The sequence below is a fragment of the Urtica dioica genome, chromosome 11 (assembly GCF_054948205.1).
Source record: "Urtica dioica subsp. dioica isolate 48M chromosome 11, U.dioica_male_clone48M_v1_H2, whole genome shotgun sequence".
Lineage (NCBI taxonomy): Eukaryota > Viridiplantae > Streptophyta > Magnoliopsida > Rosales > Urticaceae > Urtica > Urtica dioica.
In genome coordinates, this window is record NC_142766.1 from 23730874 (window position 1) to 23743535 (window position 12662).

The following is a 12662-nucleotide window of genomic DNA, read 5'->3' on the forward strand; positions in this document are numbered from 1 at the left end:
TTTGCAAAGTGTAAATGACTCGACGTAACGAAGTAAAATTGAATACGCCGATAGGCATCTTTGGAACGCCAAGTTTAGTTAAATGTTCGAAAGAGAATGAAATCCCAAAGTCTTGTACTGAATTAAGGTAAAGAGGACTTGGAAAAGAAAAAGAAAAAGAAAAAGAAAAGGATTTCCAACACGCAAACGTGGAATGTCTTGTGCGTGTTCCTCAAGATAAAAGTCTTATTGCCAGCCATACAAGGTTTACATACACGTCCAATATCATATACATGTATACTTACACTTGACTTGATCGTCAAATGTGTGTTGATCATTTCTGATCAGTCCGTAGGTGAACAAACGTGAAGTTCTTCATCCCTCTGGAGATCCTTATCTTGTCGTCGCTATATCTGAAATGTACACAAGGTGTCGATAAATAATGTGATTAAAAAAATTAATCAGTAAGGACTCTGGGTGAGGCTGGCTTACAGCAACTCAAGAACAAACTTGCTTTCGAGCTCTAACGGATATCCAAAGCCACCAGCGATTAAAGCCGCGCTATCCATGTTTAAGCCATAAGAGTTTGGACCCGATTTCCTGTTTTTACAATTATCTCGTAAAAAACTGGACAAACGATAAAATTAAAACCAGGCAAGAAATAAAAACACACGTACTCAATTGTTCCTACGATAGAAAACTTGAGGCCAAGCAAGATGTCAACGACAAACTTCATTCGGTCATTCTCAACAATCTGATCATAATAATACCAAACATTTATGTTTTAGGAGGCACATTGCACCATCATAATCATATTGTTTCTTTCTTGTACCTGCTTTCCCATTAGCCCATTCGCAGCATTTTCCAACCAACTGTCCGTCTCTGACTGAAACAAGCAAATTGAATCTTTCTCTCAACAGACAAGTATTTTAGTTGACAATCCTAATTAGTTTGTAGTAGAGGATAGAGACGTTACTTAGTCTCTAATACACTTTCAGAAAATCATTACCTGAGAACTCCATAACATTTCCCACTCTCCTTCCTCGAGTTTCATTTCTCCGTTTCCTTCTCTTCGTTGTAAAGAGACAAGCTCATCGATTGCCTGAAAAAGCAAACGGAAAAACACAATTCAGTCCACGAATCTCATTTCCTCGTGCAAGTACTCGAAAGGCTTGGTTCTGGGAAAAAATCTCACAGACCTCTACGACCCTCGTATTAGAGGATATGGCCGAGAGCAGATTTTGCCTCGGGTCTATTTTCTTTTGCAGCACGAATGTGGTTCCCTGCACTACAGAGATGTCGCTGGAACTTTGAGGAACAAGTGAAAAACGATCACACGCTTTTTTGCTAAAGAAAGGCGATTTGTGTGAGTGTTTACCTTGTTTCCTTTGGAGATCCTGAGGTTTCCCGAAGGAGACAAGTATGTGGTGTCTAACCATCCCTTGGCTTCGTCTCCGAGCAGTCTGAATGGGACCGGATATGGTACCTTGAACGGCAAGAATTTCAGAGAAAAGGCCGCTCGGTCGAATCGAAAAAGAATCCTCTTTCCGTCTTTGACTGATGCCACGGCCTAGGTTGAAGAGGGAAGGAAAAAAAAATACCAGATCTCATCAAGTGCTCGATTTACCAAGTTTCTTCGGTAAGAAAAAAAAAATGTTGGACATACCTCAACTTTGAGCTCGCCCACAGCTTCGGAGAACTTGACAATGTTGGAGACTCGCGGGTCATTTGATTGAAGGTAAACCTCTTGAAACACGTTAAATCCGTCGACCCCCACAAATGTTCTCTACATTTCACCCAAAAAATTTAGGTATCACATTATTGAGTTTCAACGAAATCATATTTGCGTCTAACTCTACAGCCTCTTTCTTATAGATAGCAACGCATATTAATTGGATGAATTCAGTGATGTGAGAATATATCTTAAGAGTATTTAATACAACCAATCCCTTTGTAAATACCAGCGTTGATTAATTTCTGTATCGTACATTAAAAAAAAGCCCCAAATTCTCTCTCAATCTATGTTAAGTCTTCTCAACAAAGAACTACAAAATGAAAATAAAAATGGATTTGGAGGCTTTACTTGGATAGGGGACGCAGAGCCAGGTCTTGTGGTGAACATCAATTGCCATCGTCCTTCAATCAAATCAGACCTCGTCTGCAAAACACAAAAACTATTAATTAGACATATAATGCAATATATATATATACATATATATGTCTCTCGGTCGTATAATGCCAAACCGGATCAGGCACGCTCTGTGATCCTTCCAGAACTCCAACAGCTCGATCTACCTCCTGCATAATAAACCCTACTCATTCATTCATTGTTCGTCACAAAAATGAAAAAGAAACACAGAATAATTATAATATATATACAGACACATACGGTGAGCTGCTGTGGAGTAGCGGAGCGGCCTCGGCCTTGGATTCCGAGGAGTGCTTCGACGAGCGAGCTCTCTTCTTCAGAGAACGACACGCGTTCGTTGACCAGAGCGAGTCGGCGAGTGACGATGAGCTTGCTCCGGCGGCGAAGCGGCGAGACTGTGAGTGTGGTGTCGGTTTTGTGAGGAAAGTGCAACAGAGGTGTGGTTGCGAGTCTCGCAGCCATTCTCGCGAACAAATTAAAGTGTGTGGAATGAGTGAATGTGTGTCTATGGGAGTTCGGAGATCCACAATTCTCATTCATAAATATCTTTTCAGCTTTTGCTTCTTTTGTCTCTTGTTATTCTCTTCGCGCCAAGACCATACACCAATAACGACATGGAACCCGAACATTGTCGCTTCTTCTCTGATAAATACTAACGACATGTCGTTTCTATGGAGACGACCGAAATGCCGAACATGTCATTTCTAATGAATACTAACGACATGTCGTTTATATATGGAGAGAATCAAAATGTTTTACGTGTCATTTCTAATAAATACTAACAACATATCGTGTCCATGGAGACAACCGAAATGTCGTGCGTGTAGTTACTAATAAATACTGTTGAAATGTCGTTTCTAAGCTCCACACAGAATGCATATAATTCTCCGCGCATGCATGCAACCAGCAGGTATATATATTAAATTTATATATAATATATACTATGGTGGTTTCGTTAGCTGTCCAAAGTATATATATTGTGATCAAGCATTTTCATTGTAACAATATATATTTTGTTAAGCCGTTTTTTATATTAACACTATAAACACATGATCTGAGCGGATTTGGCTACGTGTCTTCGAATCCGTAGAATTAGTGATTAAATATTTCTCTTATCAAGTGAAGAACATGAGAATCAATTTCTCAAGTTCTTGGACACTCTTCTAGAGGGAATATAATTTGGCTCGGAAACCTTGGGTTGCAGGGGAGAGTGAACTTTTCTTCTTCTACTCTAAAGAGAATGAAAATAGATTTTTCCTCTTTTTGTATGAAACTGTGTGAGTGGAGTGGCTTTGATTTCTCTTTTTTCTTGGTTTCGGTCTCAAAGGTGTTTTTAGTGAGAGGAATAGCTAAATATAGGATTTGACACAGTCTAATTAGAGAAAGAAAAAAGCCAGCACTTGACATGTGTTTGTCTTGGTTATTTATAGTAAGGTGATAAAGGTTGGGGTAAATCTGTCATTTTGCTGTTATTGTGTCGCGGGTAAGCTTTGTGAAGAAAAATGTATCGCGACCCTTTGTGACCGTCGTGGGCAATTTTGGTGAAGAAAAAGTCTCGCGACCCTTTGTGACATTCGTGGGCGAGTTTGGTGAAGAAAATGAATCGCGACCCTTTGTGACCGTCATGGGCAAATTTGGTGAAGAAAACTCACAATAGTTGGAGACGAGGTCACCTCTCATTGGTATGGAATTAATGGACTTGTCGTTGGCCTGTACGAGGATCCTCACCGGTTGAAAAGAGCGGAGTTAAGTTCAGTGCTCTAAAAAAAATTATAATATAAAGCGTTTTTGATTAGTCGACGGATGATTGTTAGTGCAGTCTTCCTTCTTCGTTCTCGAGTCGTCGGACTCGTAATCTTTCCTCCGCTGAGTCCTTGGTTAATTTTTCTATGGCATTTTATGAACTCCTAAAACTTTCTATTAACTCCTTGCTTCTTTTATTTTAAAACTCCAGAATTTTCTAAGAATTTGGATGAATTACTACACTTCTTTAACTATAAAATAATCTCACTAGATCATTTTGTGCGTTTTATAAAGAAATAAATAAATAAAGTATTACAAATACAATTTTAGTTGTATTATCGTGTGTTTCTTATATATATATATATATATATATATATATATAAGAAACTAAAAGATAGCATCTGATTAATAAATTATTAGTGTTCTTATTATATGAATAAAGGTGTTAGGTTAATAATTTAAAATTAATATTAATTGCTATTTGGATAGTTTTAAAAATTAATTTTTTTCTTTAGTAATAAAATATATCAACATTAAAGAAATATATTTATTTAATACCGTGATATTACCTAATTTAAAAAATTTTAAACTGACAGAAAAGTTATGAAAAAAAAATGAAATTTTTTCTACTATTATATTATACCCTGAAAAGATAAGTTGTTATAATGTGTTTTTGTAAGATTTTTTAAAGAAATTAATTCAGATATATATTTTTTAAGATATCAGATAACTAATAAATTAGATTCAGAGTAAACATTAGCAATCATCTTCCAAGAGCAATCATAATTAAAACATGTGATACTGTAATGAGTCTTGCTCGATCTCTCGACTCTGAGCTGAAAAAAAAAAAAAAAAAAAAATTCGTTTCAACTTTATTTAAAAGCCCCAAATAAAAAATAAAAAATGATTAATTGATCATTTTTCAGTTTTATTCGAACTCATTTCTTCGTTTGGGGACGAAAGTGATTAACCGAACTTATCCATAATATTCATACGAAATATTATAGCAATTTGTTTGTTTGAACGGTAATTTTCATTCAAATATTTTATTTTAGGAAAATCTCCAGTTTCTTTTTCGATACCACTGCCAAGAATATGCATTTCAATTCAGTTATGAGCCCATCGCCACATAATATATTCTATCCAATCCAATGACAAACTCGGGTAATCTCAGCCGTGCATGTCGCCGGCGACGGAAGCCGCGGCTCCGTCTCCATCGTGAATACCTACGCCACGTCATCGCATTACTCCGTACATACTCGAAGTAGTAAGTGAGGTCGTATTGGATGACATGTTTAAGCAATTCGTTTTATGTAAATTGGATTTTATTTGAGAAAATATTTGATTTTATTTGATACGTGAGTCTTTAGAACGACGAAATAAACAAACCCCCTATTATCACGTAACTTGTTTGAAACTATTTATAAAAATTCAAAAATAAAATAAAAACAAATTCAGGTGGAAATATTATTCGTACTATAAATATTAGGACTTCCATATTATTGCTGACATCCGAAGCTCTGGCCATTCTTGATTTCGCATAATATCCCTCAAACAATTCAGGTCATTACTTTTCTCTATTTTATTGTTTGAGCATTCTCGATCACAGACTTCCATATACACGATTCATGTGATTTATTTGTATCTTCTTCTGAAGTTCAAGTTGATCAAACAGTAAGTACGCAGGTGTGAGAGCAGAGAAAGAGAAAGGTGTTCAAGTTGATCATCCAACGAATCGTATTCCAAGAACTATATATCGTAAGACTCTCTTCTAACTCAGACTTTCTATATGGACTACGTACCAAGAAAAAGTGTATATAGACTATGTTATCTAGCTAGTTATTTGTGTTGCAAGTATTTAAAATTCTGAAGTTAATTGAGGGCTGATTATAGACTACGTAGCGAATCTCGCTCACTTATTAAGGCCGAGTGCTATCTGTGTATTGTTATAGACTACGTAAGTACGTTCAAGTCAACCCAAGTCGAAGCACTAAGTGTTAATTATCATTCAAGTCAATCGAAGCAATCATGAAGAGGAAGCGGGACCCAGTCCCGGCCAAGTATAGGCCGAGTGCTTTGGAAGTGATCAAAACGCTTCTTGACCCGAAAGTCCGAGGCGAGGCCGTCCCCGGAGAAGGAGAGGTCATCGTCGAACACAACATCTACGCCACGAGTCCCGAATCGCTCAATTGTGAGTCATTAATTAATTAAACTGCTATGAATATATGTTTGTCGATGAGTGTAGCTATGTATTTAGGGTTTACGATCGAGTAATGTGTGTTTGCAGGGAATCCCGTGACGAGGTTGCACGACAACGAGCGGTACTATTTTGTGAAGAGGAAACCAGTGTCTTCCGACCTCGAAGTTCCCAAGAACGTTGAGCGCAAAGTGGAGTCCGGAGAAGGGTACTGGCACAAATCTAGGAAATACGAAATCAAGAACGGCAACGATATCGTCGCATACTATGACTTGATGAACTTTTGGGAATACGAAGGCAACGGAAAGGACAAGACTCGCGTGAACAGCTTCAAGACTGGCTTCCTTATGCACGAGTTCTATCTCGCTGATTCCACAGTGAGCCTTCCTTTTTAAATTCAATTAATTAATTACATAATTGTTTGACAATCCATCAGATACATTAATACACCCATTGCTTAATTATAATTGCGCCTATATAGGTTGCAGATTGGGTGGTTTGCCTTGTCAAGTACAAAGTGCATAGGAACGCGGTCCAACAACAGGCCATAATTCCACTCCCAGTACCGGACGTGATTGTTCAGCCGCCGGCGATAATTTCACTCCCAGAACCCGAAGTGATTGTTCAACCACCGGCGATAATTCCAGTTCCACCGCCCGAAGCGGATCCAGAACCGGGTTTTCAATTTTTGACGCCGGAAGAAACATACGGTCTGATGATGGAGGATGAGGGTACCTACAATTACTGGCACAGCCTCTGTGAAAGCCTTCTACTTCCGGACGATGACCGACAATGGATGAATCTGACTCCACCGCCCGAAGAAGCAACATTTATAATGGAACACTCTACTGCTACTGCTACTGTGAGTCTATAATCTCCATCTCCTTAATATGTATCTTCTACTTATATGTATATATTTAGTTGTGTTTTTTTTATTTTTTTTTATTTAGTGTGCATGGTTGTTTTTCAGATGGAAGTTGATGAAGGTCAGCCAAAAGAAGAAGATGATGCATGGCTCGTGGACACACTCGAGCAGCAACCTCAACAAGAAGAAGATGACGATGCCTGGCTCGTGAACGCACTCGAGAATCAACAACAAGAAGAAGATTATGCATGGCTCATGCACGCACTCGAAGAAGACGATGCCTGGCTTGTGAACGCACTCGAGCTCCCCGATTCAGTGCCACCCAACTTTTCTTAGACCCTCATGTCGTGTCTTGTTGTTTTGTTTCGTACACTCGGAGGAGTATTTTATATGTAATAGCTGGGTATCCAATATTGCCTCGTACTATTTATTTTAAAGCAAAATACAATAAGTACGTTGTATGATCTTATAGAAGACCAAACACTCATTTATTCATATTTATGTTTCTGTATACAGCTATATATTTTCGCTTAGATTAAGAGAACATTGTGTTATGGACGGAAAATTACTTGAGTGAGTTCGAATGGGAAAAAAGAATTAATAATCATCACCGAGCCATATTTGATCGTATGGCTCTTCGTCGGCGAGGCTTGTTTGGAGCACTGGTGCCATTTGATCGCCGCTTTGGCTGCTCGGTTTTTCTTTCATCATCAGCTCTTTGTACCACTGTGTCACCAAGGAAAAACAAATTACACAAATTCGATTTAATTTCAATCACCAGCTTACAACTTTCTCTTATTTAAACGTTTCTGGTTTCAATTTTGTTAAAAAAAAAGAGAGTTTTAAAAAATGGATAGTTTGATTAAAGGTTCAGTGCGAGAGGTAGTCGCAGCAGCCGTTTTGAATCGCCAAATAAACGCAATCGTAACTCGAGTCCTTCGATACCATTGCTTATTAGGGATGAAACGCAGTCGTTTCATTCTCTGCCTTTATTTGTTTTTTAGCTCATGTATAGACACGTGTACGACACGGATAGGCTAAGTTAGCTACGTTAGTTACTTCGTGTATATAAACACACACACTGTACATTTTTTGGTTAATGAGAATACTAACACTTGATCTCACATTGAATCAAGATAATTCTCCCAAACGCTCTCTCAGCCTGATCTCAATATGGTATTAGAGCTCTAAATTCCGCCATTGTTAGAGCATTTGGAGCTTCGTCGTCCTCTGAATTCAAGTCATCAGCGATACTCTGTTTCTGGCATTAGTGAGATGGAAGAACAGAGCAACACCTCGATGGAGAATTCAGCGTCCGAAGCTTCACGAAGGTCTGTAATCGACGATCCGCTGAGCGCTTATTATCTTCATCACTCAGACAATCCAGGTACAGTTCTCGTATCTCAATTGCTGAATGGAGATAATTATGCGTCGTGGAATCGATCGATGTTGATTGCGTTGTCAGTGAAGAACAAGTTAGGATTTGTTGATGGATCTATTGTGAAACCTGATGGATCCGATCCACATTTGTTGAATTCATTGAGGCGCAACAATCACATTGTGATCTCTTGGTTGTTGAACTTGGTTTCAAAGGAGATTTCATCGAGCATCTTGTTCGGAGAATCAGCTGCGGAGATCTGGAATGACCTGAATGAGAGGTTCCAGCAATCCAATGGATCGCGCATTTTCCAGTTGAAACGTGAGCTCACAAACCTAACTCAAGATCAGCGATCGGTTGGAATGTACTTCACAAAGTTGAAAGCAATTTGGAAGGAGTTGAACAATTTTCGACCGAATTGCACTTGTGGTACGTGCAAGTGTGGGGGAGTGAAGAAACTGAATGAGTTCTTCCAAAATGAGTACGTTATGAGCTTCCTTATGGGACTCAATGACCCATTCTCAGCAGTGAGGAGTCAGGTACTACTTATGGATCTCATTCCTCCAATCAACAAGGTGTTTGCATTAATTACACAAGAGGAGAAGCAAAGAAATGTTGGAAGTGAGCATGGCAATGTGGAGCAAGTCAGTACTGTGACGATGGCAGTGACAGATGACTTGCAGAAGAAGCAATACAAGAAGGACAAGGACAAACCGGTATGCGCTCACTGCAAGATTCCAGGTCACACAGCTGATAAATGCTACAAACTCCATGGTTATCCTCCGGGGAGCAAGAAGCCTAAGAGTCAAGTCAACTGTGCTGAGGCCAAAGATCAGGTGGTCAAGCATAAAGATCAGGATCAGCTAACCACAGCGCAGCTACTTGAGCAGTGCAACCAGTTGATTTCCATGCTTTCTACTCACATGAATACCTCCAAGACCTGCTCTTCCAACTCAGATGTCAACCAAACTACCTATGTCACAGGTGCTTGTTACTATGCCAACTCTTGTGATTATCTTTCAATCACACATACAGTATGGCTGTCAGATTCTGGAGCTTCCAAGCACATATGTACACATAGCTCTCAGTTCGCAAGCCTCAAACCCATAAGTGGTGCTACTGTTACACTACCCAATCATACAGTCATACCAGTGCATTTATTTGGAGATGTGAGACTCAATAATAATCTGGTTTTGAAAAATGTGCTGTATGTTCCCGGTTTCAAGTTGAATTTACTGTCAGTTGGAGCTATTACGGAACAGCCTGGTGTGGAGGTTACATTTACAGATGTTGATTTCATCATTCAGGATACTCGCAAAAGGACAATTATTGGCAGGGGTGAGAAGCGTGGAGACCTTTATGTCATAGAGGGACCGGCTACAACAGACGTGTAAGTTAATCAAGCCTCTTCACAGCTATGGCATGATAGATTGGGTCACTTGTCATTCAAGAAAATGGAGACTTTGAAAAACGTTTTGAATTACTCATCTAGTAGTAAAGCTTGTCCTTGCAGTGTTTGTCCACTGGCTAAGCAAAGACGTTTACCCTTTGTCTCTTCAAACAGACTATCTGATTACTGTTTTGATTTGGTTCATTGTGATGTGTGGGGTCCATATCATGTGGACTCCCACTCTGGACATTGATTCTTTCTCACCTTAGTAGATGATCACTCTCGATTTACTTGGATTTACTTGATGAAGGCAAAGTCTGATGTTCATGTTCTGATTCCAAGATTTTGTGCTATGGTGATGACACAATTTGGCAAACAAATCAAACAGTTTCGCTCAGATAATGCTCGCGAGTTAGTGTTTGCTGAGTACTTCTCCAAAACAGGTGTCCTACATCAGTTCTCATGTGTTGAGTCTCCACAACAGAACTCGGTGGTTGAACGCAAGCACCAACATCTTCTAAATGTTGCTCGCGCCCTGTACTTTCAGTCTCGAGTGCCCCTAAAGTTTTGGTCAGAATGTGTCTTGACAGCTGTCTTTCTGATCAACCGCACGCCATCTCATGTCTTGGGCAACAAGTCACCCTATCAACGACTCTTTGACAAAGATTTTGACTATTCTGCACTCAAAGTCTTCGGCTGTTTGGTCTATGCCTCTACACTCACAGCTAAGAGAACCAAGTTTGATCCAAGGGCTCGTCGGTGTGTTTTGCTTGGATACCCTCAGGGAGTGAAGGGATATCGGTTATTCGATATTGATAAACAGGAAATATTTATCTCACGAGATGTTGTCTTTCATGAGAATATTTTTCCTTTTGTCACACTCACAAATCTGGAAGACCCTGTTGATCCCTTTGCAGATTTGGCACTCCCCACCTCTAGTTGTGTCCCAGTTGAGGCCTATGAGGATCCGGATCCAGTTATTGAGAACTCTCATATGCCATCCTCTACGTTGCCAGCGAGTTCTCCCTCTCACGAACTCCAGGATGAGGTGGTTCATGGTCAGTCTCATTCTGAGAGTGAGAATCTCTCAAGTTTACCTCTCAGAAGATCATCTAGGCTCACTTATGCTCCAGTAAAGCTGTGTGATTATCATTGTGGCTTCACTGAGTCTACGGCTGAGTCTGGGACTAGCTCCTCATCTCCTCATGTGTTGGACCGTGTGCTTGGTTACACTCACTTATCTCAGGGTTACACAGCTTTTGCTTTGGCTGTGTCAGTGAATTCTGAGCCTCAGTTTTTCCACAATGCTGTCAGACATGCTCACTGGAGACAAGCAATGAAAGAGGAGCTGGATGCCATGTTGCACAATCAAACTTGGTCAGTAGTGCCTTTGCCTCAAGGTAAAACTGCCATTGGTTGTACAAGAACAAATTTGGTGCAGATGGTACTTTAGCTAGACATAAGGCACGACTGGTTGCTAAGGGCTATAGCCAACTGGAGGGTGTTGACTATGTGGAGACTTTTTCCCCTGTAGCAAAGCTAGTCAGTGTTAAACTTCTTCTTGCCATTGCAGCCATACAGAAATGGCATCTAGTCCAACTTGATGTTAATAATGCTTTCCTTAATGGCGACCTTTTTGAAGAGGTCTATATGAACTTACCACTTGGTTATCTCACCCCGGCTGAGCGTGCCAAGTTCAATGGGACACCAGTGTGTAAACTTTACAAGTCCATCTATGGATTGAAGCAGGCCTCACGGCAGTGGAACATCAAGTTCACCACAGCTATCCACAAGCTTGGTTTTGTTCAGTCTCAGGCTGATCACTCTCTTTTCACTCGTGGTCAGGGCTTGAGTTTTGTGTCTGTGCTGCTCTATGTGGATGATATCATCTTGGCTGGCCCGGATTTGTCCATTATACAGTCAGTTAAGATGGAGCTTGGGAACTTGTTTAAGCTCAAAGACCTGGGTGCGCTGAAGTATTTCCTTGGCTTGGAGATTGCTCGTTCTGATGCAGGCATTGTTGTTTCTCAGCGACAATATGCCCTGCAGTTGCTAGAGGACTTCGATTTCTTGTCCGCCAAGCCTGTCCACACACCCACGGCTCCGAGGGTTGTCTTGAACAGCACTGATGGTCAATTACTCAGTGGTCCCTCACATTATCGAAAACTGATTGGCAAGCTTCTCTAATTAACTATCACACGCTGTGACATCACTTTTAGTGTGCACACGCTGAGCCAATTCATTTCAGCTCCACGTGATACACATTTGCGAGCTGCTCATCACTTGCTTCGCTATATCAAGTCTCAACCTGGGCTGGGGTTACTCTACCCTGCCTCGTCCACACTCCAGCTCAAGGCTTTCTCGGATGCTGACTGGGCGACGTGTCATGCTACTCGGCGGTCAGTGACTGGCTTCTGTGTCTTCTTGAGAGATTCTCTTATCTCCTGGAAATCCAAAAAGCAGTCTACTGTCGCTCGTTCTTCTGCCGAGTCAGAGTATCGTGCTATTGCCGCCGCCACGAGTGAAGTTCTTTGGCTTCAGCAACTGTTATGTGACTTCCAGATCACGCCATCTGCGAAGGCGGTTCTTTTTTGTGATAACACTGCGGCGATTCATATTGCCTCTAATCCTGCGTTTCACGAACGCACGAAGCACATTGAAGTGGATTGCCATTTTGTCCGGCATCGTCTCCAACTTGGCGCTTTGAAGCTTCTACCAGTCCGGACTACTCAGCAACTCGCTGACTTGCTGACGAAGCCTCTTGGCGCGCCTGTTCTACGTTTTCTTATGGGCAAGATGTCCTTCTTTGACATGTATCGTCCACCTTGAGGGGGCGTATTAGGGATGAAACGCAGTCGTTTCATTCTCTGCCTTTATTTGTTTTTTAGCTCATGTATAGACACGTGTACGACACGGATAGGCTAAGTTAGCTACGTTAGTTACTTCGTGTATATAAACACA

The 12662-nt window shown here is 40.6% G+C and overlaps 1 protein-coding gene across 1 annotated transcript; it reads right to left on the reverse strand.

Moving 5' to 3' along the window:
* Positions 1–97: 97 nt before the first annotated feature.
* LOC149382700 (putative plastid-lipid-associated protein 12, chloroplastic) lies at positions 98–2660 on the reverse strand. The gene is made up of 11 exons (XM_089601995.1): positions 2369–2660; positions 2224–2277; positions 2063–2137; positions 1646–1765; positions 1358–1549; positions 1179–1262; positions 989–1081; positions 812–865; positions 657–733; positions 472–579; positions 98–392 (listed from the first exon to the last, which is right to left on the reverse strand). Exons 1-11 carry the CDS (start codon positions 2588–2590, stop codon positions 314–316), a joined length of 1158 nt encoding a protein of 385 aa, XP_089458121.1. The 5' UTR covers positions 2591–2660; the 3' UTR covers positions 98–313.
* Between the last annotated feature and the right edge of the window lie 10002 nt (positions 2661–12662).

What these genes read in the sequence shown, in the direction of transcription:
- LOC149382700 (XM_089601995.1), bottom strand. Translation starts at nt 2,590, where the DNA reads ATGGCTGCGAGACTCGCAACCACACCTCTGTTGCACTTTCCTCACAAA. An exon ending in TGGGCGAGCTCAAAGTTGAG is followed by an intron (nt 1,550 to 1,645) that starts GTATGTCCAACA and finishes TCTTCAACCTAG; the next exon opens with GCCGTGGCATCAGTCAAAGA. An exon ending in GGATCTCCAAAGGAAACAAG is followed by an intron (nt 1,263 to 1,357) that starts GTAAACACTCAC and finishes TCTGTAGTGCAG; the next exon opens with GGAACCACATTCGTGCTGCA.